The sequence below is a fragment of the Colossoma macropomum genome, unplaced genomic scaffold (genome assembly GCF_904425465.1).
Source record: "Colossoma macropomum unplaced genomic scaffold, Colossoma_macropomum, whole genome shotgun sequence".
NCBI lineage: Eukaryota > Metazoa > Chordata > Actinopteri > Characiformes > Serrasalmidae > Colossoma > Colossoma macropomum.
This window is the reverse complement of record NW_023494797.1, coordinates 6,792,088-6,816,890: the sequence shown is the minus strand read 5'-3', so window position 1 is coordinate 6,816,890 and position 24,803 is coordinate 6,792,088. Positions and strand designations below refer to the sequence as shown.

The 24,803-nt window shown below is 39.3% G+C and overlaps 1 protein-coding gene across 2 annotated transcripts in view; it reads right to left on the bottom strand.

The window, feature by feature from the left end:
* Window positions 1-894: 894 nt before the first annotated feature.
* Window positions 895-24,803, bottom strand: part of esrp2 (epithelial splicing regulatory protein 2) — a 32,492-nt gene continuing 8,583 nt past the window's right edge. Inside the window, exons 4-17 of one of the 2 annotated variants that reach the window (XM_036584151.1) lie at window positions 20,207-20,320; window positions 19,575-19,689; window positions 18,563-18,658; window positions 16,762-16,816; window positions 16,561-16,671; window positions 16,044-16,176; window positions 15,320-15,362; window positions 12,616-12,917; window positions 11,929-12,159; window positions 10,570-10,768; window positions 7,902-8,103; window positions 7,481-7,658; window positions 3,779-3,880; window positions 895-2,100 (exon numbers count right to left, since the gene is read on the bottom strand). In XM_036584151.1, the coding sequence (XP_036440044.1) occupies window positions 3,794-3,880; window positions 7,481-7,658; window positions 7,902-8,103; window positions 10,570-10,768; window positions 11,929-12,159; window positions 12,616-12,917; window positions 15,320-15,362; window positions 16,044-16,176; window positions 16,561-16,671; window positions 16,762-16,816; window positions 18,563-18,658; window positions 19,575-19,689; window positions 20,207-20,320 (1,866 nt within the window). In that variant the 3' untranslated portion in view covers window positions 895-2,100; window positions 3,779-3,793. The remainder of the gene's footprint in view (window positions 2,101-3,778; window positions 3,881-7,480; window positions 7,659-7,901; window positions 8,104-10,569; window positions 10,769-11,928; window positions 12,160-12,615; window positions 12,918-15,319; window positions 15,363-16,043; window positions 16,177-16,560; window positions 16,672-16,761; window positions 16,817-18,562; window positions 18,659-19,574; window positions 19,690-20,206; window positions 20,321-24,803) is intronic. The other variant, XM_036584152.1, reaches the window with a different exon arrangement.

The window sequence follows — 24,803 nt, the reverse complement described above, 5'->3', positions numbered from 1 at the left end:
TTAGAAATAAAAATATCCATTGCACTTATTTGGATGTTTTTGCCACGTTGACTGCAACTACAGCCTGCTTGTGTACATAGTCCTGATATTGTGACACAGCTGTGGGACTAAACTATGATTCCTTTTGACAATTTATGATGAAGACTCTCTACTGTGAGTAAATGTAATGGGTGCTGGTGAGACCCAGAGACACAAGCTGCATTCAAAACCACATTCTGTACAGTGCAGTCAACATAGTATAAATAACCAGCAGCAGTGCATTCAGCAACCTAGCATTGCAATGTGCAGTTTTGGACGCAGCTACACACTGAATATCTCTGAAAGCGAGCAGTTCATATTCTTCAGTTCAGGATCTAAAGGGCAAGTAGACTACTGACACACAACCTTAGACTTTCAGCAGCTAAATATAATAATCCTATAATGATTTAGCTACTTACTTTGTTTAGCTACTTACTTTGCATAAATTGCACTGTATGGTTGGACTTTTTAATTAATGTAAGTAAACCACAATTCATGTGAATTAAATCAGATGATATAGGGCCAGTTGCTTGAACATTAAGCCTGTTCTTACACTGCACAGTGGTGTCACATATTACAAATACCATATAGTTTAATGGAAAAACATCAGACATGAAAAATGAGACAGATCCAGCTTCAGCCCACCCATTAACATTTCACCCCTGATGACCTGATGCCATCATGAACTGAACTTCCACAGCAACTGCACCACACAACACTCCATTAGCAACAAAAAAACAGCAGCATGTGTTTGTATCCCTGTTGTAACAAAAATTAGGTCAGATTTTTCAGAGTAATATTTTATTGCTTGCATATAAGAGTCACATAAATGGCATCTTTAGATTCATACAAGTTTCAAACTTGTTTTAGAGAAAAACCTAAATGCCTACTTGGTTGCCAGAGAGGCCTCCAATCTTTGTTCAACTGGTATTGCACTCTGGGTAATGAAGTAAAGGCAACAAAAGACTGCGGCCCTAATCCTACAAGTTCGGTCACAGTTTTTTTTTTTCCTAAAAGGGTGGTGGTGGAAAAAAGAATATATATCATCTACGCTGCCAAAAAGGAGGAGACCTATGGCACAGAATGCCTCTCCAACATCACTAAAGGCCAAGAAGGAAAGCATGCAGATCAGACAAAACAGCGTTTGTTTCTCGTATTAAATAAAACTGTTCTCTCCTGGATTTGATTCAACTAAGAAGGGCACACTTGGTCCACTTTTGATTATACAATTAAGTGTTCAGGCATTGTGTGGTCTACAGTGCAGAGACACTCTCCACCAAAACAAAAATTTTTTTAAATCCAACATGCAGCAAGTTTTCTACTCACTAGGTTTTAAAGCATAGTTTGGCTTATACAACCTCACTGTACATTCAGTAGTGGCTTAGAATCAGCCTCTTGGCGGTCAGTAGTGTTCCAATTCTTCTTGCATCCAGCATGAGGCACTGGCAGGCCATATGGCTTAGCCCTTGTATATTGCACTGCCTTCCATTGGCTTACAGGGAGTAGCATACACATTAAAAACAGTGGATACTTGTCATGGCATTTCACCCACAGGAAGAGCTTGAGATGAATGAGGGAATTTTGATCCATAAGCACATGGTAGAGTGAGGCCTCAATATGCTTTAGATCTACTAACATTTGCATAGAGGCACATAAAGCATGCCGGTTCTCCTTGTGTCTCAAACGCACTGATATACAAACAGCAGGCACTTAGACAATACATATATACACAGAATTCATGTATTTCCATGCCAGCTCCCCTCCAGCAGTAGTAGCGGGTTAGAAATGGAGGACAGACTGTCTGTGTGCCAGTTTAAGGTAGAACGAGGTCAGGGGATATGGTTCGGGGGAGAGGTTAATCGGGTGAAGTGCGGAGCTCGCTCGTTCCAGCGGTCACTTTCCAGTAGGTCAGGGTTTTAGTCATTCGCAGCACGTCAGGCGGACAGGGTGACCGAAGAGGGGGAGGTTGGAGCGCTCGGCCACGGCCCGCCTTGCCGCCTCCTCGCTGGGAAAAGTCACCAGTGCCTCCCCGCTCCGCTGGCCACTCAGGTTATACAAGACAAGGACAGAGTCCGCCTGGAGCTGCAACGAAAAAAAAAAAAACATACACATACAGAAACATATACAAAGATCAATCAGACTGGACTTGAGGTGGGTGTGGGTATTCGAATATACAAGTATCATTAACTCATTAGTTTGTTTACAGTTGGGTATACAACTGGGCATTGGGCAGTGCATGCACATCATTTTAGCATTTAGTTTTTTCTTTCCTGACTTCCATAGTGCAACTTTAAGTAAACGTTTAATTGATGCTAATAGTTTAAAATTCATTTTATTTTCAATACACAACAGTTCTTATTTGAACGGCGCATTTCTCATTCAAGCTGGGAAACGCTTCCAAATTGTATGCTTGTGTGGGCTATAGGCCATTGGTTCTGCTAGACAGGCTACCAAAAATTTAAGTACACATCTAAAATGATGTACCATACTGAAGTCAAACATTTACAGATGCTTTGGAGCTACTCAGGTACATTGAGCTAAAGCTAGCCCCAAGTCATGGCATTTATGATCCATTTAACTTGGGCTAGTAATGAGGGTCTCACTTTATTTGGATAGTCCACTATGGTCCCCTATAGATTATCTACAGATATTCAATTTGTTAACAAACTCTCTGTTGAAACTCAGTTAATTCTAAACAGTGGTGTGGTTAGGGTTAGGATTTGGACCAGGGTTGAGGCTAGGACCAGGATGAGGGTTGGGTTTAGGTTTTGGGTTAAGATTAGGGTTAGGATTAGAGCCAGGTTTAGAGTTTAAGAAAATTACGGTCAATTTAGTAGATATGTAGTTGGATGTAATTAGAAAGTAAATTAAGTATCTACAAAGCGTCTTAAGTGGACTATCCAAATAAAGTGTTACGGTAATGAGGAGTGAATATAACCTTAGAACTTTAGAGGCTCCGCATATATATTCCAGATATTTTGTCAACACTAGTTTTTGATCATATACTCAAACATATAGTTGTCAGTCCCCTCAGTTAAAACAAAACCAGGTCCTTCTGTGGGGTGTGTTTAACACAGTTCTGGCCGTTTACTTCACAGACAAGCTTATACCTGGCCCTCCTATCAGTGCTACATAAATGTACATCAAAGATTGTATAAACACTGTTCAGCAAATGAGATCTGTTTCATAAAGGATTTGATGGGTCATGTCTTTGATTTTAGGCTTCCTAGTTAACGGTTTATGATGGTCAGTTAGTAGTAAAAACATCTGCATGAAATGTAAAAAAGACAATTATAGATTTGGAGAGATGAGATTAACTACAGCTAGAATCATGATGTGTTTTTTTGCCCATGTAGGCCCATTTAAAAAAAAACAAAACAAAACAAAACACCACCATGGCTAATGAGCTACCCTGCAGAGAATAAAACTGTGTTGGTGAGGACTGCGGAGCTACAGAGCCCAGAACAGAAAGGAAATATGCAACTTTCGCATTGAGAGGAAGATGATTTTGATGTCTGATAATCAACTCAAAAACCCACCAGCAGAGATGTCAGTCAAATCTGAAAGTGCAGAGTTATTTAAAAACACAAAAATCATCTCCATTATCAAAAAGAGAGAAAAGAAAAGGAAGGAAAATGAGCAGAAGAGGGAACCTCTGGGAACATCAGGAATCAGAAATCGCAGGGTAAGATAAAGGGAAAAAAGCGCTACGGTTTAGTCCATGCAGGGCCGACGACAGTAGAGCTCCGCGGGGGCTTACCTGGAGGAGTGCCCCCTACAGGCAGAGCCACTCTTTGGGCTGGATTAGAGCACGGGCCTGATCGTTCACTCCCATCACACTGCTGTAATCCTCAGGAGTGTACTACAGCACAACAGCCTACAGTCAGTGCCACATTCTCCACCATTCACATACAACACTGTAATGCTTTAATGGCTTAATGTCCAAACGGCACCTGCAGTCAATAAATCGTGTAGTAATGCTCAGTGCTGCTTTAGAGTCTTTTTGAGCATTAGAAAAGTATATTTATTGTTGTTAAAAAAGAATGAGATTAAGAGACAGCACCAGAATTTAACTGGGATGAACACATGTAGCCACCTACCAGAATTAAAGGGCCCATATATATATATTTTTTTTTAAAACTCCCCAAGTTAGTGCTGTACAATGTGACGATGTTGTTGCATGTGCTAGGAGAAATTCATGACACCGGTAATTTATTTAGCAACAGTGCTACTCAGAACGTTTATGTACAGCCCTGCTAAAAATCTCTTTTTTTCACATTAGTGCAGTTTTATGTACAAAAAGAGTCATAATTCATTTTTACGCTACCAATTTCTCTTTAATGCTTTTTGTTACTGTGTTTACAAGACTAACATATGTAAACGCCCTCTGTCCTGGTTCGCTACCCTGCTTTTGTTTCTTGCTTAAAGAGCAGTCTATGCTGAAATTATGAAAGGTACAAATTCAAATACTCAAAAAAATTCAGCTGCTGCTTCCAAATACCTGGATTCTTTGGAAAGCTGTGTTAGATTTGCTTGCTGATAGCCAGGAACCGCACGTTTAACTTCTTTACCTACATGTACCACTCCAATTACTCTGCTACAATCTGTCTGCAGTAACACCTGTTACATCAACATGAACAAGTGGCTAAACTGCAGTATGCAGTCACGCATGTAAATGTGGTTGTGACATCACAACCATGACTAATTAAAAAAAAGGCTTTTCTACAGCTTATACACATGCTTTACTCTTAACTGGACAAATATGTAGTCTGTATTCACTGGGGGTAGGGAGTGAATAGTTTCAACAATGCAATATGGGCACTTTAAGCTGTGTAATATCTAGTTAAGTAGCTACAGTCCCACAGTTTGTTAATGCTTTACAACAGTGGTGGAGAGGAAAGTTTGGGTCCTGCAAAATAGCCCACAACTTTTTTTTTTTTCAAACATCTTTCAAACCCATTTCACAGCAGCACAGCAAGATGTAAACAAACCCAACTAAATCTAGAACCATGCAGAAACACAAATGCACACCCACACCTTCAAAACCTGCTGTGCATTATGCTGGACCCCACACACACACACACACACACACACACACACGTAAAAGTACAAAATCACACTAATCAGAAACACTTTTCCCAAGACACGCATATGAAGTGTGCACTCTGAGCAGCTAAAAGCACACTTGGAGGGCGGCTAGAGTTCCATTTCAGTGGTTCAGCCAGAAGTCAAAGCTGAATTCAGCTTTTCGCACGCACACACACACGCACGCACGCACACACGCGCACACACACACACGCACGCACGCACACACGCACGCACACACTCACACACACACACGCACACTCCACAGCACTGCTCACAGTTAGACACAGGCAATGGAGCGAGCAGGCAGTAGAGCGAGCAGCTACAGTTACCCCCACCCCCACAAGCCCCTTACCTTAGGCCTGCGGAATTGAGCTGCTCCATCAATATCAACACCCTGCTGCTCCACCAGGAGTTGAAAGCACACAAAGACCCATGCCCAATGTAAAGCACCATCCTTTCATTTCTCACTCTCCTTTATTCAGCTCTCCTTCCATTCATCCATCACCCATTCATTTATTCATTCATTCATTCTCTCCCTTTCCACACCCCAGCTAAAACTAGCTGCTGAAGTTCATACCATGCAATGAAGACTCCGCCTACTCAGATGTCAGCCAATAAGGAGAAGGAAAAAGGCAAAAACGTAGAGAATAATAATAACGACATTAATGATATTTTGACCCACGGTCAAGAAACATTTATCCACATACATTTACACTGCACAGCAAACTTCATATATCTTAACTTATATAACATATATATCAGAAAGCAAACCATAACATTTCACATTTTGATAGAGCCTGTAGCCCAGTTTTTTTTTGCATTTTCTTTCCCTTTTAGGAACCCTAGTCAGTCACAAAACTAATTGCATCAGACTTTGTCAGACTCTGTTAACTGTAACCAATGCAATAGCTAATAAGATGGATTGGGACACGTCGTGGTTTTCCCCTGCTGAGTTGGCCCATGTGGTGTCGTAGATGCTGTTCCATTGGCAAATTTGCTAATATCACTCTATGAAACAAGCTCTTTATGTAATTTGTTTACCAACTAATTTTATTAAAGAGGTTATCATTGCAGTAGTAAACTGAACCTTATAAGGGTGTAAAAAAATATACACTTGACTATCACAATATTATGTTTCGATACTGTATCGATTCTCAAAAAAAATTTAAATAAACATTTGCAGGCAAAGATTCACACAGGATAGTGGTTCATTTTTTGTTGTGTTTCAGCCCCCAGATGCTAGATGGCAGTACTGTAATCTATCTATCTTCAGCCATTAGAATCTTCCTGTCCAACATCAATAAGCAGCTTAAGGGCTGAGCCGGTCAATGAGGAGCCTGGCCACTTCCTATTTCCCCCATTATTAAAAACAGGACTGCAAAACAGCAGAGGGTGCCCACGAGCGAGTACTGAATGAATGGGAGTTCAACGGCTAAAAACAAAAAGTTGAAATAGTTTCTAATCACTTGCTCAGAACTTTCCTTTCCTCCTTTTAAGGTGGAACGGGAAAATTTCGACAAGACAGCGCAATGTGATGGAACATGGATTCCTTAACATGGTGAATACAACGGAGCCTTGTGACACCATACACTCCTGATAATTTTTTACATATGGGGGTGTTACTGGTACTATGACAGTTTCCCTAAAATTACTTTAAAATAATCAGAATATACCGCCTTGTGTACAGCATCGAAAAACATCACAATGTATTGAATTGTAAACCCAGTATTGTATCACCAGATTTATTGCCAGTACACAGCCTAATAAAATCAAAAACAGAGGACATCAGGGCAGATCAGTTTTAAATAAACATTTCCTTTTACAAAGCAGCACTTGGTTTTTGTACTAAGCATGCTCGTTCATTATAAATACAATGCATATATGATAAAAATGTTTATATTTTACCTGTCTACCCCTGTAACGGTCTTCTTTTTCCTGTCAGCCACTAGACATTAGATTACAAAAAAACACTATACGATAATGGAACACTTAAATAGTGTCTGTTCAGTGCTGGTCCTGTGGTGATTAGTTTCCATTACTGGATGGCCAGCAAATTGTGCAGCAATAGATGGGTCAGTATTTACATTCAGTAATTGTAAACCTACAAAGTGCACCTACATGGTAAGAATTTCTGATAAAATAGCTAATGAGGGTAGATACATGGTAGGTGTACCGATTAAACTGGAAACTAAATTGAATATAATGGTGTTTTGATGTGTCTACTTGTCATTTGGGTCTTAACCTGCTCTAAACAGCCTTTGTCAGAGTGGACAGTCAGAAACGCAAGGTGAAAAACAAAACTCTGCCACAGATTTTAAAGCTTGGCAGAACATTTGTCCTCAATGTGTAGTGATACCATGTTTACTATGGTTACCTGGTAGCCTTGGAAGAAGCTGAGTATGTCTTTCACACCAGCGCTGTATGGTAGCCCTTGCATGCGCACCAGAGCGCCAGGCTGAGGCAGAACAGGAGGGGCTGGCTGAGCCACTGCAGCCGCCATGGAACCTGGAGGGGCTGCAAAGTAGCTCACTGTGGAGGGAGACACTGGAGGACTGAGAGCGAAAGCAGGCATGAGAAAGAGAGAGCAACAAACTTGCTTAGATAATCAAGACTTGCTTTATGATTTATACAAAACTTTGACTGAATCAGCGTTCAGACATTCACTTAAGCTAAACGTCAACTTCATCCAAAAAGACAGTTAAGGTAATGAAGATGTTAAGAGATCAATTATATTACTGCATAGAACATATAGGAACTTAAACTGCGTTATATGCATTACAGTTATGGGCTGGTACCTGGGGTAATAGGCTGTGTAGTTCATGTTCATGTTCATATAGAGTTGAGGCTGAGGAGAGTAGTAGGTCAGGGTGGGTGCAGGGCTGTGAGTGGGGGGCTGTGGTGTTCTGGGAGTGGCCAGCAGAGGGGGCTGATAGAGAGCCTCAGTGGACAGCATGGCTGTCGGGGCAGGAAATGCAGCATAGGTCGGTGGTGACAGGCCTAAGGGTCAGGGGGAGGAAGATAAAGAAATTCAGCAAATGAGAGCATTCCATGAAAGGCAAAAAGAAAACAACAACCACCACATACAGTGCTGTGAAAGGTATGTGCCCCCTTCTCAATTTCTTCTAATTTTTGCATATCCGTCACACTTGAATGTCTGATATTAGTAGTAGTCTGATAATTTGAAAGAGATAACCCAAGTAAATATAAAATGCTGTTTTTAAATGATGATTTGATTTATTGAAGGAAAAATGCTGTTCAGCCCAACCTGACCCCATATGAAAAAGTATTTGCCCCCTTAGCTAATAAATCAACCAGTTAACCAAATTCAACTAACCCCTGGGTTCAATTTCACTGGCCATACCCCAGCATGATTCCTGCCAGACCTGTTGAATCTAAACATCACTTAAATAGAACCTGCCTGGTAATTTGAAGGAGGCTATAAGATCTCAAAAAGCAGCACATAATGCCACATTCTAAAAAGATTAAAAAATAGAAGAAATCAGGTGGGGGTAAATACCTATACACAGCACTGTACATTAGTAAATCATACTGTAAAGTGTAGAAAGTAAATTGACAGGCCTAACCTAGTCTAGAAAAATGATCGCTACAGATTTTTTTTTGAAAATCTAACAAGCTGTAATGAAGGAAAAGGCCGGACAAACTAAAAGCTGACAAAAATATATTTTGTTGTTGTGGCTTCTGTGTAATTTTCTGTCAAATATATGCTTTCTGCTTTTTTGTAATGACACTGAAAAATAATGTGTACACAACAGCTATTTTGACTCAAAATTAAATCAATGGAAGTTCAGTCTCTTGACTTCTGCATAGTACTGTATGAGCGTAGAAAACCTGCTGTATGTGCTGCACTGAAAATCTGTTGACAAAAAGGGCGGGGTGGGTGTGGGGAGGGGTTACTAGTGCAAAAGAAAGGGACTGCTGGTTGTTGCAGGGTCAGAAAAAGAAAAACCTGCAGAGGTTGGACAGTGTGACAGACTTCAGTCTGGAGTAAGTACGTGGATAACAGCCGCATTTCCTAGAAGAGTCTGTCCTTCGGCAGGTCAAAAAGTACCAACTACACATACACCCCTATACAGATATTTACACACAAACAAGTAATAGCGGCCTGCGGTAAGGAAAAGCACCTCCTCTGCTGCAGTCTGCACACATAAGGGCCTATTCTGAAGCCAAGGTCAGACAGACAGATCCAATCTCTATGCAAACAGGGCGCTTTTGGTTCCGATTTAAGTCCCGACTTTATAAATGCCAAAACCTTGCACCTCTCCGGCAGGGACAGAGGTGCTCACGTTGCTCCGTCCAAGATAAGCTGAAATCTAATCTTGAAAGTCTGTGCTGATAGGAGTGAAGAACAGCACAGGCCTGCACACAATCTACACTATCAGCCCTGCTGAACAGGCTGCACCCACTGCTCTGACAAAGCTCATATCCACCCTACTGGGACACACAATGGTATTCATTTATAGTACTCTGAACATTCTGCATATTTTAAAGTCATTCTGTTCAAAACTTAAAATAAGTGATGGATATAAATGTCTTTAGAATTTCAGAATATAGAGCTTTCAGAACTCCATCCCTGCATACTGCAGTCAGTCAACTTTTTTTAGTTTTTGGTCACATAATCATGAAGATATTATAATTCTCAGCCCTTCTGTTTAAACAAAACTTGGTTCTTATGTAGGATATGTTTAATTAAAGGTGGCAATATGGCAAAAAATCTAATATAGCTATACTTCAAAATTTCATGATAAACCATTTCTTCTTTCAGACATCCGATCAGTGATAAATCATCACAATAATGATATATATCATCATATTGCCCATCTCTGTGTTTAATACAGTTTTGGGCTGATTAGTGCATATACATGCTTATGCCTGACTATGCAAAAGATGTGGCAGATACATCTACAATAGACTGAGAAATGCTGAAGTATTTCTTTGAAGTAGTTCCAGTAAGACATCAGATTTGGCTAATCTGGCTTAATATAAGAAGGGAACAATTGTTGAAAGTCTACTGATGAACTTAAAAAGCTCCCTCCTTCTCCTCCCTTCTCACTTCAGTCATTTATACAGGAGTGCTTTCAAACCAGAAGTGCCACCTAATAACACTACCTTTTTTCCTCTCAGTTCAGTAGTAGCCATTTCCCAAAGTAGTTCCTTTGTCCGACACCTGACCTATGACCAGGTCATAAAAACAGTCAAGAGAGATTCTGCTGTCTTTTTTCCTTAACTGAACCAAGATTTGCTGCACCCCAGCAGCATGGCGCATATCTAGGACTAAAACCTGAGCACCTAGGGGGAAAAGCTTGATGAAAATCCTTCACCAGTTTGCACTGTTAATGATTCGGCTAAAGTCCCAATACCATCACTTTAATCAGCGTGTGGAGAAACATATCTTGCGGTTAATTAATCGTATGTAAATCAAATAAAGGTGAGCAGGGTACATACAGGGCAGTTTGCACGGTGGAGGGGAAAGACCACTTCGGTTCAGAGTTCCCCCCATCAGCACAAAGCTCATCTCTTCAGCAGAACACTGGAACACCTCCACATAACGGTCCTTCATCATCTTCTTGTGGCACTTCTGGGTCACCATGAACGCACGATCCGCTGACTTTATCTGGATGAAGGCATCACCAGAGGGACGACCCTGAGAGTTGATCAGAGAGAGGTCAGGGGCTGGTGAGGGACTATAAGGCCATTACCTTCTTTTGATCTTGTACGGGTAACAATACAATTCTCACCTACCATGGGAATATTTTTTTTTGTTTGTTTTTATTCAATGACTAACGCAACCCCAGTTTTTTTTTAATTATACTCTCCACTTTTTAAAATTAGAATTAATTAAGGTTTAGGATTAAGTATTAACCTAAGCCCACAGCATGAATTAAAGCTACAGATCTGCTATACAGAGTTGCTCTAGGCAAGTCTGACTTCTAACCCTCAGCGAATGAGGTAGGTTTTGTGGCCCAGAACGGCCTATTTTGACAGGAAAAGACCATGTGACAGACATGCAAACCAACCAACTGCAAACCATTGTTTTTGTTTAATGTGTAGGGGCAGGTAATTCTTAAAAGCAATACTACAACAAAAACAGACCCACATGAAACAAAGCAGTATGTGTTATACTTCTTTACTAGATATTAAAAAACTGCTTCAATGAAAACTCTTAAATATCTTATTTAAAATGTGATGGTGTGAAACAACCTTTTTTCAATTCTGCGAATATGTCTTGTTTTGAAGATGCTTGCATGTGTTTCTCATCAGACTGCTGAAGTTGGTCCATGGAAATGAAAACACAACTGACAAAATCCTAATAGTTGTGGCCGGCCTTGAGTACAAAGTATATTAGATGATCCAAACCATCACGCATACTTTGTATCTTTAAATTAGTATCTCAATGTTTCTTCACACAGGTTCTGTATAAAGAAGAAAATTCTCTCATAGTCTACAAGGGTCAGCTGCACAGGAAACGTTTAACCAACAGGTCAGATGTTATGTCTGGACTAAAGGAAGTTTCACATGCTGAGGTTTGTATGAGGCTTTGCATCATATGCTGTATACATGTGGCTATGTATCAGCCTTGCAAATATGTGAAAAGTTGGCTTTTGGAGGAAGTTAACAATAAGTAATTGTCATGTAATGACGGATATAAAAAGAAATAGCAACAACTTTCATATAATTGAACTATACTATACACCATACTGTGGTGTTTGCTAAGAGCTGGTTAGTCTCTATTCTAGCACCAAATTTCACTGTAAGATCTAAATAAAACAATTATTTTTTGAACCGAAAATGTCCTCTTCTGACCTGCTGGTTGAGCACCATATGAACGCCGTGTGGTTTGATGTCTATGGTGTGTTCTCCCATGAACTCCAAGATGTCTTCGATGGCGGCTGTGTAGGGGAGCCCTCGCAGACGCACGCAGTCTCTGGTGCTGCTCGTGGTGATGAAGGGAGGGGTGGCCAGCACCGGGACCGGAACCATAGGAGGAGGAGGGAGCGTGGAGATCAGTGGAGTGGACATGTAACGGTTTAGCACCTGAAAAACACAAGATGGATTGGTATTTGATATGAACTTTACTGTAAACTTTGCAATTTTAGAATAATTATATTGATTGCACATTTCTTTTTTATTTGTAAGACCTTTCCCTTTAAAGCTGGCCTGAAAACATCACCAGTACTTACTTTCTGCCTCTAGCTCACACTATTTGTTAAACATTGTTGTCTCATTTACTGAATGTTGTAGTGCGATCATTTTCTGTGCTGTACTTTTTACTTTTGATATGTATTTTTTTTGTTTGTTTATTTCGATCTAATTTACTGTTGTTTTTCTTTTTGACGTTAATGTTTTTCCATTCTTGAGCTTTGTTTTATTCGTGTTGTGACTACTCTGTTCTCTATGGATACTTAGGCTGTGCACTATATAAATAATGTGTTGTAACAGAAACATGTGAATAACTTAATGGAGAAAAAAATAGCTTGTTGCTGTACTGACCTGCTGGACTTCAGCCGCTGTACTGCGGAACAGTTCAATGTATCTCTTTCCCAGAATCTGTTTGTGCTTCTTCAGGGCATTCTGGGCGTACTCCTCACAGGCAAACAGTACGAAGGCATCGCCCGTAGGCCTCCCGTCTGGGTACTTTACGAACAGCAGGCCCTCAGTGCCATCTGTCACAGGGCTCTCAGGGCCCAGGAAGCCCAGCACGTCCTGCTGTGTGGCTGTGAAGGGCAGGCCACGCATGCGGATTATCACCTGGTTCTCCTTAGACAGAAACTGCGCCACCTCATTGGATGTGCCTAAAGGAAGGCGAATAAAAGAAAGAGTGGGTCATCACTAGAAGATTCTAGCTGCCAGCTTAATAAGACCATGTATATGTTCTCTCATTGTTAATGCATTCAACACATGGAATATTAATAGAAAGTTCAGGTTAAAACACTCATTGACAAGAAATGCAACATGATCAAATAAACAGAGCAAATTATGCTCTAAGGGCCCTGATAAATCAAGTCGATTGTCGGCCTGTAGTTTGCGCAGTGTGTACCGCACCTGTAGTTCTGTAGTTGGCTTATGTCAGCGCTGTATAGGCCAACAGAGCATCAGTAGTCAGCCGCATGAGAAGAGAAGCCAAAGAGTGTACAGCAAGCAGTCCCAGACTATACAGACTATAAGTTACTATATACACAGTGCATAAACAGTGGAATCCCCACTGATGCGGATGTCTGAGATTTTTCATTTACATATCTGCTGATGTTTATAGGTAAACACTGGAACTGTGACTAAATTCATCTTCATTAGCATTACAGACAAATGTAATATTTATTTCTACAGGGTTACAAATGCAGTAAAATAAAAGCGCACATATTTTAGCACAGCAGCCTACTGTTGCTTAAAATGTTCTGCTCATCCAGAATACAATTCATGTCATGAAATATGGGTTTGAAATATCGGCCAAATCCAAACATCTGACCAATGCCGATATGTTTTTTTAATGCAAATATCTGCCAAAAACAACATGATTCTAGGATCACTGCGTATCCCGACTTTTAAGTAGGCTTTTTACCCACCTATCACCATGTTATAAGTGGTTTACTTGCAATATGACGTGACATTGATGAATTAATGTTATGTTAATGTTATGTTATCATGATTAATTCTTTCACAATATGCTTGTCTGGATATACAGTGAATATTGCCAGGACTTCAAAATACTTTCCAACTGCATGTTTCATTACAAAGAGAGCAGAATTATTTCTGTAATTAGATTTAATGCAGCACAGGGCGTGAAATGCTGAAGATAAAATGATTGTATTCATACTTTTTGACAGTATTTCTAAAAGTGGCATGTCTTTGTTTCTTTTAAAATATACATTGTGACATATCATGATACTTTAAGAAGTTTTCACAATACATGACATTACAATTTTGCTATATTGCCCACCTCTACCTACACATTTGCAAGATATTCAAGCAGCACATTTTTTATTTTTTCTTATTCCAGTTTTCCAGTTTTATGGACTACTGCCAGCTAATGGTATAATGAATTGTTTACTTTTGCTCAGGCACAGTAAGCATGTGTATGTCAGAAATCAGCCGTAATCTTTGCGGTGTGTTCAAGTGCAAATTTTCAAAGAAGACAAGAGGCGAAAGTGAGCTATAGATGCTGATCAACAGTCAGCCTTGGTGTTAGTTCTTCCTCACTGGGTTGGTGTTCTCTGCGGTGTTAGTAATTAACGTAATTACAAGTTAGTTATGTGATTACATTTACAGTCGATTCGACTCATATCAGCAAAAAAAAAAATAAAAAATACAATGGCGAAAATTAATTTAACACTTCCATTTGTGACCATGTCCCATATTCTGCTTAAGCATAAATGGAATGCATTTTCTATATCTGCATACATCTTCTCTCTTGAATAAACAAATTATTCACTAGTAGTGCTGACCACTACAGAAATCACAAGAGCTACAAAGCCTTCTCCTCTATCAGTTCAGATATTTTGTTGATCATTTTCAACTATTTCCTCCGATATTTGGCAGGACAAAGTAGTAAAAGGCATAAATGAAATTCAAAATGAGGTGCAATAACCTCATAGTTTCAGAATTCCTGATTTAATAACCTACGACTTCTAAGAGTAGGCAGTCAAAATGCTGAAAATAGAATATTACAGATGTCATAAAGAATAGCAAACACAAATTCAAGGTGCTGATAAGCCAATGTGCATGTGTGACAGAAAGCATATTGATCCATTCGTGTATTCAAAGTTCAGCAGAGAAAGGAAAGCGTGTCAAGGCATCTGCTGTGGATCTACTTTCACCCCTCTTTCAATAGACGCACAGCAATATCTCAGCCTGCCACCATCTCTTTACACCCGGAGTGTGAGAGGGCAGTGTAGGCCTTTTCAGCAGTCGCTGCCTTGCTGCGTCTCAGGGGAAACTGCTGTCTCTCGGGTGCAGGCACGGGTTGCAAAGGAGGGGAGAAGAGTAAAGTTTCCCCCTAAACCTGCTCAACATGAGTCAGCACAGGGACATGACACACAAAAGAGCCTTTGATTCAGTCCAGGAGAGAGAACGAGCACTTACATACACAGACCGCATGATAGAGGGACGTTGTCTCTTAGCGCTTGAGTGAGTGTCTAAATTCATCTGTAATTGAAGACTTCCAAAACACATTACCACCAACCCTATAACAGTAACTCACCTCCAGCAATCTTCAGGAACTCTTCTCCAGTTGCTTTATACACCTGAAAGAGAGAAAGTAAGTTTTATTTTTACAAACAGAAAAAGAGTTAAAATAACAAGCAGCACCTAATTTCTAACAATACGTATTCTCACTACATTGTTCAAACATTGTACAGAAGCTTACAGAGAATTCCTGGAGGAATTCCCCTTCAATTAGTAAAAGACTTGACTGGCCTAACTGGGATAAAGTACTTGTGTTCATTTACCACAAATTACCACAGACAGCCTGGATTAAAAACTACAACCCTGCTGTTCATGTCAGTTACACGTCAGGGCCATGCTCAATACTAATAACAACATAATATACAACCATGTATATTAGCAAGTTTTGTTGAAGTCAGTTAGAAAATTATGGTCATATTACGGACATTGCAAATTTGTCCGGCAATCTCATATTACAGAACCTCCAAAACTAATCCAAGAACTAATCCAGCTCAACTGGGCTTTTAGATATAAAGCAGCGGTGTCAAATTCAGGTCCTAGAGAAACGCAGCCTTACAGAGATTAGTGTTCTCCTTCTTCTAATGCTAAATTCAACTCATTAAAGCTGCTGTAATAATCTGACGAGTTTGATCAAGTGTGTTAAATGAGGCAGAATACTAAACTTAGTGATGTGGCCTTCTAGGACTTTTGGACACAGCATGTGTGTGAAGTGAGTAAATGTCTAGAGTTGAGCAGCTCACCTCGATGTATCTGCTGCCCATGTGGTGTTTGTGCCGTTCCAGTGCCATGTCTCTGTGTTCTGAGTTAATAAAACGCACCAAAGCTTCTCCATTCCTGCGGCCCTGAGCATTCAGACACAGCGCCACGCCGCCTCTGAGACACAGACAGTGGGACATATTTTTAATACAATGTAATAAGAATTTTCCTAAGCTTGACTTCCATTCCCTTTAAAAATTAAACATGTAGCCTTTAAGAAAAGAACATTACAAAGTCCATTTCGTTGGTAAGTCTCTTGGTAGGTGTATTTCTCACAAACACAGGCACACAGTTGTCCAGGCACTGCAGCTGTATTTGCAACCTCTTCATAACAAACATCCCAATTAATGCAGTCTTGTTTGACCTACGGTTGCCAAATCTCTAAACAAACATCACTGCTGCCGATGAAACATGATCCCAAATGGCTCAACAAATTGACCTGGCTAAAGTGAACACTGAACAGAATGCTGTGTGAGCAAGCACTCCAAGCTCTGTTCTTACTTGGCAATGTTGAGGCCCTTGAAGAAGCGAGCAATGTCCTGGTCGGATGATTGCCATGGTAACCCTCTGGCTCTGATGACCGTCTCACTGTCCACAGCTTCAGTCTTACTGCTGTCAGAGAAAGACAAGCAGAGAACTGTCATCACCTTGGGTTTCAGGTTGACTCAGAAATGTGACAGTTATGATTTTTAGGAAACTCACCAGGCTCCAGATTCAAACTTGTACTTCACTGTCTCAAACGAGGAAAATTTATGATCTGGAAGAAAACAGAAGAGTTGTTTAATAATGCTCGATATGCCATTTTAGTGCCTCATTCTTATTTGGACACTTGTTTGGACACCTTTACTATTAATAAAGTTCTTTAGGTTACTTCATTAATTTACCTTTTTTATAGGAAAAAGACTTTAAGCACAATAACTCTGGGGTTGTTTTTTTCAAAATGGTGTCAGTGAGGTCAATGATGGGAATAGTTTGTCAAAAAGAATGGTCTGTTTAAAATAAATGACACTTTGTTTGAAATTTTGCTTCCTAACATAACTAATTCAATACATTTGCAAGTGTGGCACAAGTGTCCAAATACTTTTTGGGGATGCCCTAAGCACGCATTTACTACTCATGTTCGGGGCCACAAAACAAAAGCCTGTAAATCTACACAAGATGAGAAAGCGAGTGTGTGAAATTAAAAACTTGAGAAAGTGTGCGGAAACCGACATCAGAACAAAAATAATGTATCCAGAGACACTTACATGGACTATACATTAAATGCAAGTTCTCATATCTTGATCCATGGTTCCTACATGCTTTCTTTTTTTTTTAATAGGAACCAAACAGGAAACACATATTAGATCTATGGAAACTACAGTTGGTAGTACAAGCCTACAGTAGCCTACAGTAGTACGCAAAAAGTTTGAACACCCCTGGTCAAATTATGTTCTTTGTTTAAAAAAAAGTGAATATAAGTGAAAATTACACATTCTATACAGGAAACAAATGTCAACAAATTTTGGTGCAAAAATTCCTTTCAATTTCTGAGTTTATTATATTTGGGGGAAAAAACTAAACAAAAAATAAACTGTGCCATAAGTTTTGCACAGGCCACATTTTATGTTTAAATAAATTGTTAAATGCATTAAACAAACAGTAATTGTATATTAAAATGTGCAGAGGTTTGTTCTCTGTAGAGGGCGTCATTTTTAGAGACACTTAAACCACTAAAATGTGTAATTTGACCGGGGTGCCCAAACTTTTGCATAAGACATTTATACATGGGCTGTACAGAAAGATTTCCACAAAGAACATCGGTGGCATAATCTATACTTAAAGAATTCAAGAAAAAGTAAAAAATAAACTCTCTTTGCGGGGTTCTACTACACAGTCATTTAGTACACATCTTTATTAACTGATCTACATATCACATGTACATCTTAGCTGTAGCAATTGTTTATCTTGTCCTCCTAAATAAATAAATAAGGTTATGGTAAATACTTACAACAATACAGACAGCATTCTGGCCATATTTCATGAGTTACTTACTTAAATGTTAACTTACATACTGGTAGCGCAATGGCACAGAGATGGCACAGATAGGAAAAACAGATACAAATGTCATCATTTGTTAACTGGGACAAACAAGAAATGTCTGCCATATTTTCCAGTCTACTAATGTTGTGGTTGGTCTATGGATATGGTTTCGCTGTTCTACAAAATGGCCCACGTCTTAGCTAGCTATACCTTTTCCGTCCTGTGGTGAAGGTTTTCGCCACAGCAGCAATAACCTAGCCATGGACATAAAACATGACTGTTGCAACAAAATGTTGTTGCTTTGTGTGTAATTTTAACAGGTAGAGCCCAAAAATGAAGCAATCAATGAATGACATCTTGCACCTGATATAATACTAGAAAAGATCCTATAGTTATCTGAAACACTAGACGACCACAATAAGACTATGTGCATGCAGAAGAGCAGTGGAGTACATAACAAAGCAGAAATGATTTTACTGACCGTATGGCTCAGCCAGGATGTGTTGAATGACCATCATCATGCTCTTCACTTCCCTCACTCCAGCCATCTGCTCGTTTACAGCAGGGAGACACACATCTGTGGACATGCATGTAAGGCAAACCAGCCTTTTCATAGACAAACAAATAACACCAGTCACTGTACACTTTTAAAACTGATGTGTTAAAGCAGAGAGTTAACACAAAGTGTTGTTAGTTAACACAGTTCATATAAGGCTACGGTGCATGAACGTATTTTGTTTACTAGTATCATATCTAATTAGAATACATCTTGGTATTAAACATCTGAAGACACTGCAAAATACGATAAGACCTCAGTCGTGTTAAGGTCCAATAGGTCAATGGTTTTCAACTGTGGGGACCCACTCTTCTGCAAATCTGTACTCTAATCACTGCCTCAATAGACCTAATCCTACTCACAAAGACTAGATGAGTTATAGTGGGTGTGGCAGGGAATGCATGAAACTACTGGTGGCTAATGTGATGTCATTACTGTCACAGCCCTCTTTTTCTGTTTCACTGGTTGCTACATTCTGTCCAGTCCCACTTGTTTCCAAACAAAAATGTCTTGTGATTATGGATGGGAATGAGTAGTTGACTAATCAAGTACTCTTTACAGAAACACCTAGTCAATAAGCAAAATTCTGCATAAGATTCATAAAATGACTTTGCCTTGCCTGTGACCTTATAGAAAATAACCTAGTTAGTTATAAATAACCACCACAAACTGCTGTTTTTGTGCGACATGTAGGGACAGACAAATGGCAAACGCTGCCACAACAAAAACAACATACAAAGTGTTATGTAACTGCTCAGGTCCACTGGGAAATGGGTTTTATATTATGACGTTTTTGCCATATCAGCCACCCTCAGTAAAAACTGTGCAGGTAAGCCCAGGACTGGAGTTGATCACACTTTAGGTCCTTTCTACACCAAACAGAAAAACAATAATCAAGCTAACAGAACTTGATAAAGAAAACTCAAGGTAAGGATACATTCGAGCATGGAGGGCAGGGTGAGGTCTTTCACTGGGCCAGCATTGGGACAGCATTTGTGGAACTCTCTTTTTAAATCCACAAATGAGTAGAAACATTCTGGAAGGACCAGATTCTAAAACAGACACACACACAGAAAAAGACACTTTAGCCAGGCTTGTCGAGACAGCTTAAGAACCATGCCAAATAATGAGCAATACACTGATGAAATGGGCCAAAGAACAGAATTAGGTCTGCAAAATGAGCAAATTTCCTGGTACTGACTTTCTTTTTTCTACAGTATTGTGCCAAAGTCAGAGACCACCCTTCACTTATTTACTTTGCCATCAAAAATCATTAAATGCAAGTTATTTTTTTCTCAAGGAGACCTTTCTGAAGAGAGTAGATAAGACAATTCACTTGCATAAAGAAGTATAATGTTTAAGTAAAAGACGTAAGTTTTTAAGAGTTGAAAATGGGACTCCTAACAACTGTGCAAAACATGGTAGACTACAATGTTTCATCTTTAAGAGAAGGGAGAAGATGAAGCTCCACTCTTGCTTCAGAAATAAATGCAGGGTAGCCTCCGATGTTTGCACAGTACTGAACATTGCCACAAACCGCTTCTGACACAGTCCTGGACATTTGCTAACCTTTTTGGAGGCCTCGGGGTGAAGGGCCTGTCGGATGAGAAGGGGTCCGTCAACACACAGCGTGTAGGAGCTCCTGCCCAGAGCTTTAACCTCCGCTGACACAGCTTGCTGGAACTGCACATCAGAGAGAGAGCCAGGTAAGAAACAGAGGTGCAGAAAAGAGAGAGAAATGAAACCTTTTAAATTAGGCCTAATTCATTCAGCACATTTAGCAGCCAGACAGCAAATACAAAAGGGAAAGAACTTTGCTTGTAGTCAAATAGTAAAAAAAACAAAAAAACAAAAAAACAAAACAAAACAAAAAAAAACTGTAAAGAGACAAAAAACAATTATTAATAAAATTTGTGCATGAAATATTAGATGTGTTTTATCTAAGCATTACACACACGCACGCGCACACACACGCACACACACACACACACACACACACACACACACACACAAAAATCTAAAAAGTTGTGCAATTTCAAGCCCAGCAGCAAAACCATAGCTTTGATATTATCTTATAATGTAGATGCAAGGTCAACTGGCAAAACCTTGGAAACCTTTCATGCTGCTCACTTTATTCAAAGAGTTGACTTTCAAGAAAAATGTTTTAAATACAGCTTTAGATTAATGACACAACCAACAGGGAATCACTAAAGATGCTTCTTAAGCCAATTATAGCACCTATTACCAACTAGAAGCTCAATTAAGACAGGTAAAATATGAAAAAGAAACAGAAATGAAATTCAACAAGTTTGTCATCAGCAAGTACAAGACCGCCCTGTGACCTTGTGTGTTCAAACATCAGTGGTAAACACATCCACTTCCACAAATGAACCAAAGTGCTGAGCCTAACTGTTCTCAACGGCAACAGAAGTGCATTGCACTTGCAAGCCCAAATGAATGTGTTACAGTAAGGAGTGGTTGTGTAAACCTTTAAGAAATGCAGCAGGAGGCACATTATAACCGCTTTGAAGAGAATGCTCTTGGCATTCCTTCATGCTGTTAAAAATGGCTTTTTTACACCATCTTTCTAAAACGTCATTAGTGTAATTAATGGAATGTACCGATTTAAAAAATAATGATTTTAGTCTCATGTGCTGTAGAGTTAAGGCTATCAAGAATGCACAATTAAACAACACCTCACATGACAACACATATTTTAAATTCTTCCAGTGGTCTTTCTTACAGTAAGAAACAGAGCCTGATGGACACAGCCAGTTTCTCTAGCAAAGCCTTTTTTTAAAAAGACTATTTTATTCATCAAAATAACTCAGATTACTCATGTATAAATGTAATTGATAGTGACAGGCCTTCATTTTACATCAACCACTATATTATGTCAAAATTTTGACACTGGTGGAATTCCCAAGCAGTATCTAATGCACAATGTGTATGAACAGATCCAGCCTATCAAATGTTAATTTCAAACATGTGTGGCATTTTCATGAGGTGTGTGGCATCAAACAACTGCTCTTAGCGTAAGTAGGATAGGTTCACAAAGCAAGCAATCACTATGATGATCAAGCAATTCAAAGTTAATGACAGGTAGTGCTTCGTGTGTGCATCTCTCTCCAAGAAAGTCAAAACAAAATAAAAAAAAACAAAAACAGGCCAATCCAGCTTGCCATTAGCATGCCTCCATCTCTTTGATAGGGCCTCCCTCATCTTATGCACCTGTGTTTGATGGGAAACAATACTTTTAATGGGTTGTTTACTAAACCTCCACATTTCTACAACTGTCAATAACCTCTGGTTCACTGAAAGCAAGTATATCCACACACACACACACATTAAACAGGACTAAAAGACTTATATCAACACCTCCAAACGTGTGCATGGATTATCTTTAAATGATACAACCAATCCAACAGCTACATTCTTTCATCCTAGTAGTGCAGCAACAGTGTATATAATTGAAGCAATTTCTGCATGGCCAGTGGCCACATTCAACAAGGAGAGAATGAAGGATTTGTGCAGGAGAATGTGCAGGCAGGCACACATGTTGAAGCATGTCACACTGACACACACACACACAGAGCTGCTGACAGCATGTCATGATTAAACAAATGAGGCACAGGCATGGAACGGATCCACAGCAATAAAGTTCATCACAAGTTCTTACAATTCATCTTTAAAAGCAAACATTAAAAACAGAAAAAAACTCTATTATAGATAACCTGACCGTAGCTTTAAATTGCCCTGGTCACCAAGAACATTAGCTACTAATTGACGTGATTGTGTGTTTTTTTTTTTTTTTTTAAATCAACTTCATATTTCATAACGATATGCTAGCATTAGAAATGACAATTTCACTTTTACTTTCCCGATTTTGATTCAATATCTTAGTTGTACCTACTAAGCTTTACAATGAACTTCGAAATGAGCTTCAAAATAAGTTTTGAATTTTTTATTGAAACATATAAGCAACATTGTCCTTTTTTTCAGGCCGGTCGGTGGAGTGCAGTGGGTTATATTCCTGGACTCCACACAGATTAGGGTCTGAATCTCAGCCTGGGCAAGAACACCATACCACTCTAATAATCAGTAAAGCCACCCCAAAGTAATATTTCAGTTTGGAGAAAAACTGTCCCTTTAAGGGCAAGAAATTCTGTAATTAAAGCCTACTGTGACTATTTTAAAAAACTCCAAGACCAGAACAGAAAAAACTTTAATAGGGCTAGCTAGAAATAAACTTGCCTCTGCCACCACTATATTACACTGCTACAACAACGATTGGGTCCATGTCGGACTTGAGACCTGAATTTAGTGCACCTTAACTTTTGAAAGGACTGAGAATTTTAAACTGGATGAAAATATACTAATGTGGTGTAGGCTATTTAGGTTGCAAAGCAGTAAAAAAAAAAAACAATTTTGCTCAAATTTTCCATTCCACTTTGTACCCTGCACAGAACCTGAATGTAACTACGGCACCATTTCAGGCAGAATGGGAAATATGATTAAGAAGCCAGCTTCAGCTTTGTTGAATTTCTCAAGTCATTTGCCTCATTTGTGCACACCGTACACTTGTGCCTCTGACCATCAGACCCTCCTTGAATTTGGAAAATTACCATAATGCTTCAGCACCAGCTGGAACAAAAGAGGAAACACAAGCACAGCACATGTCTGTGCCTTAAAAAAAGTGGACTACTTATGCAACACACTAGACACCTGGTGATGATCGAGGGCCTGCCGCATTTTCAATTGAAACATGATTTAAACATCCATGACTCAGCCATTCAGCCAAACGGGATACTGTTAGTGTGGGTTGCATTGTTTGTACGCTGCATTATCCATGCTTATTTGCGGCAGTGATGACAAAACGAACTGGCCATTACTGTGCTATGCAGAAACTAAACAAAAAAAGTGCTAGAAATCAATGTTAGCCTGCCAGTTACATCCTAATGTCTGTGTCTCATCCAAGCTAGGCATAATAGTTTGGCCAGGCAGGTCACACAGCCTATGAAATGAGTGTGAAAACACTAATGACAATCAAAAACTTCCTCACATTCTTCTACCCCAAAGGAATAAACACAATATAATGAGGTATAATATATGCCAGTTGGGGGTTCAAAATAAAGCAACCTATAGCTAAAACACTACAGATTGTATTAACTGATTTTTAAAAAGCTAAACAATATATACTGACGTAATCTTAAAACAAACTTCACAGGCTCCAAAATGCTTTACTGGGAAACGATAAAAAGTAAGAAAAGTAAGAATATAATTTACTTAAACCAGAGAACAGTAGGAGAGTGTAAATTATGCAGTATCAACACTAAACCTGATAACAAATCACTGCCTACTACATTTGAACATATCATTTTAAACACCAGAGCAACAAGTCAAGCATATTCAACAACATGCCTGAAAACATTCTCACCAAACACGACTCCACAGATGCTGACAAAACAAGACAGCTCAGAGTATGCAAAGTAGATGTCGTCATTTCTTTGGAGGTTTACAGAGTTCTTGTATAGTGTATTTCACTATGATCAAAGGAATAAGGTAACAGCACTGGAGATGGGTTAGGTTTACCACAGTCATCACACATTTAATGGCCATAATTTGCTAAAAATATCATCATGACTAACTCTAAAGGCTCATGAGCCCATAAGCACTTTCAGCACTGACAAGTCATTTTTAACACTCTAAATAAAAGATAATTTCAATGACTCCGCAACATTTCACAGATTTCATGGCTTGCCACGAGCTACAAAAAAAAATGACAACATGAACTGTAAAGCTGTTGTTTATTGAGTAAATGAGTAATCTATTCATTTTAGTGGCTGAATTTGAGTAAGAGAGATCTTTAAGGAAAGGCCAGACAATAGAGGTTGGAGAATTAAATAGCCAATTAATGGGAACCCGTTACAGAACAGCATTTCTCATCTCCTTCAGCTGAAATAATCAAATCTGATTCCTTCCTTTTCTCCCTCTTCAAACCAATCAAACTGGCAGGTTCAGACAAGCAATAAGCTTAAAGGCACATTAGCATGGTCCAAATCTGAACTGAAAGACATTTATCCATCCTGCTCAGAGTTCAAGTCAAAGATCTGATAATTATTGGATATGTGAACTGAAATATCTGATTGCCTGTCCAACCATAGCC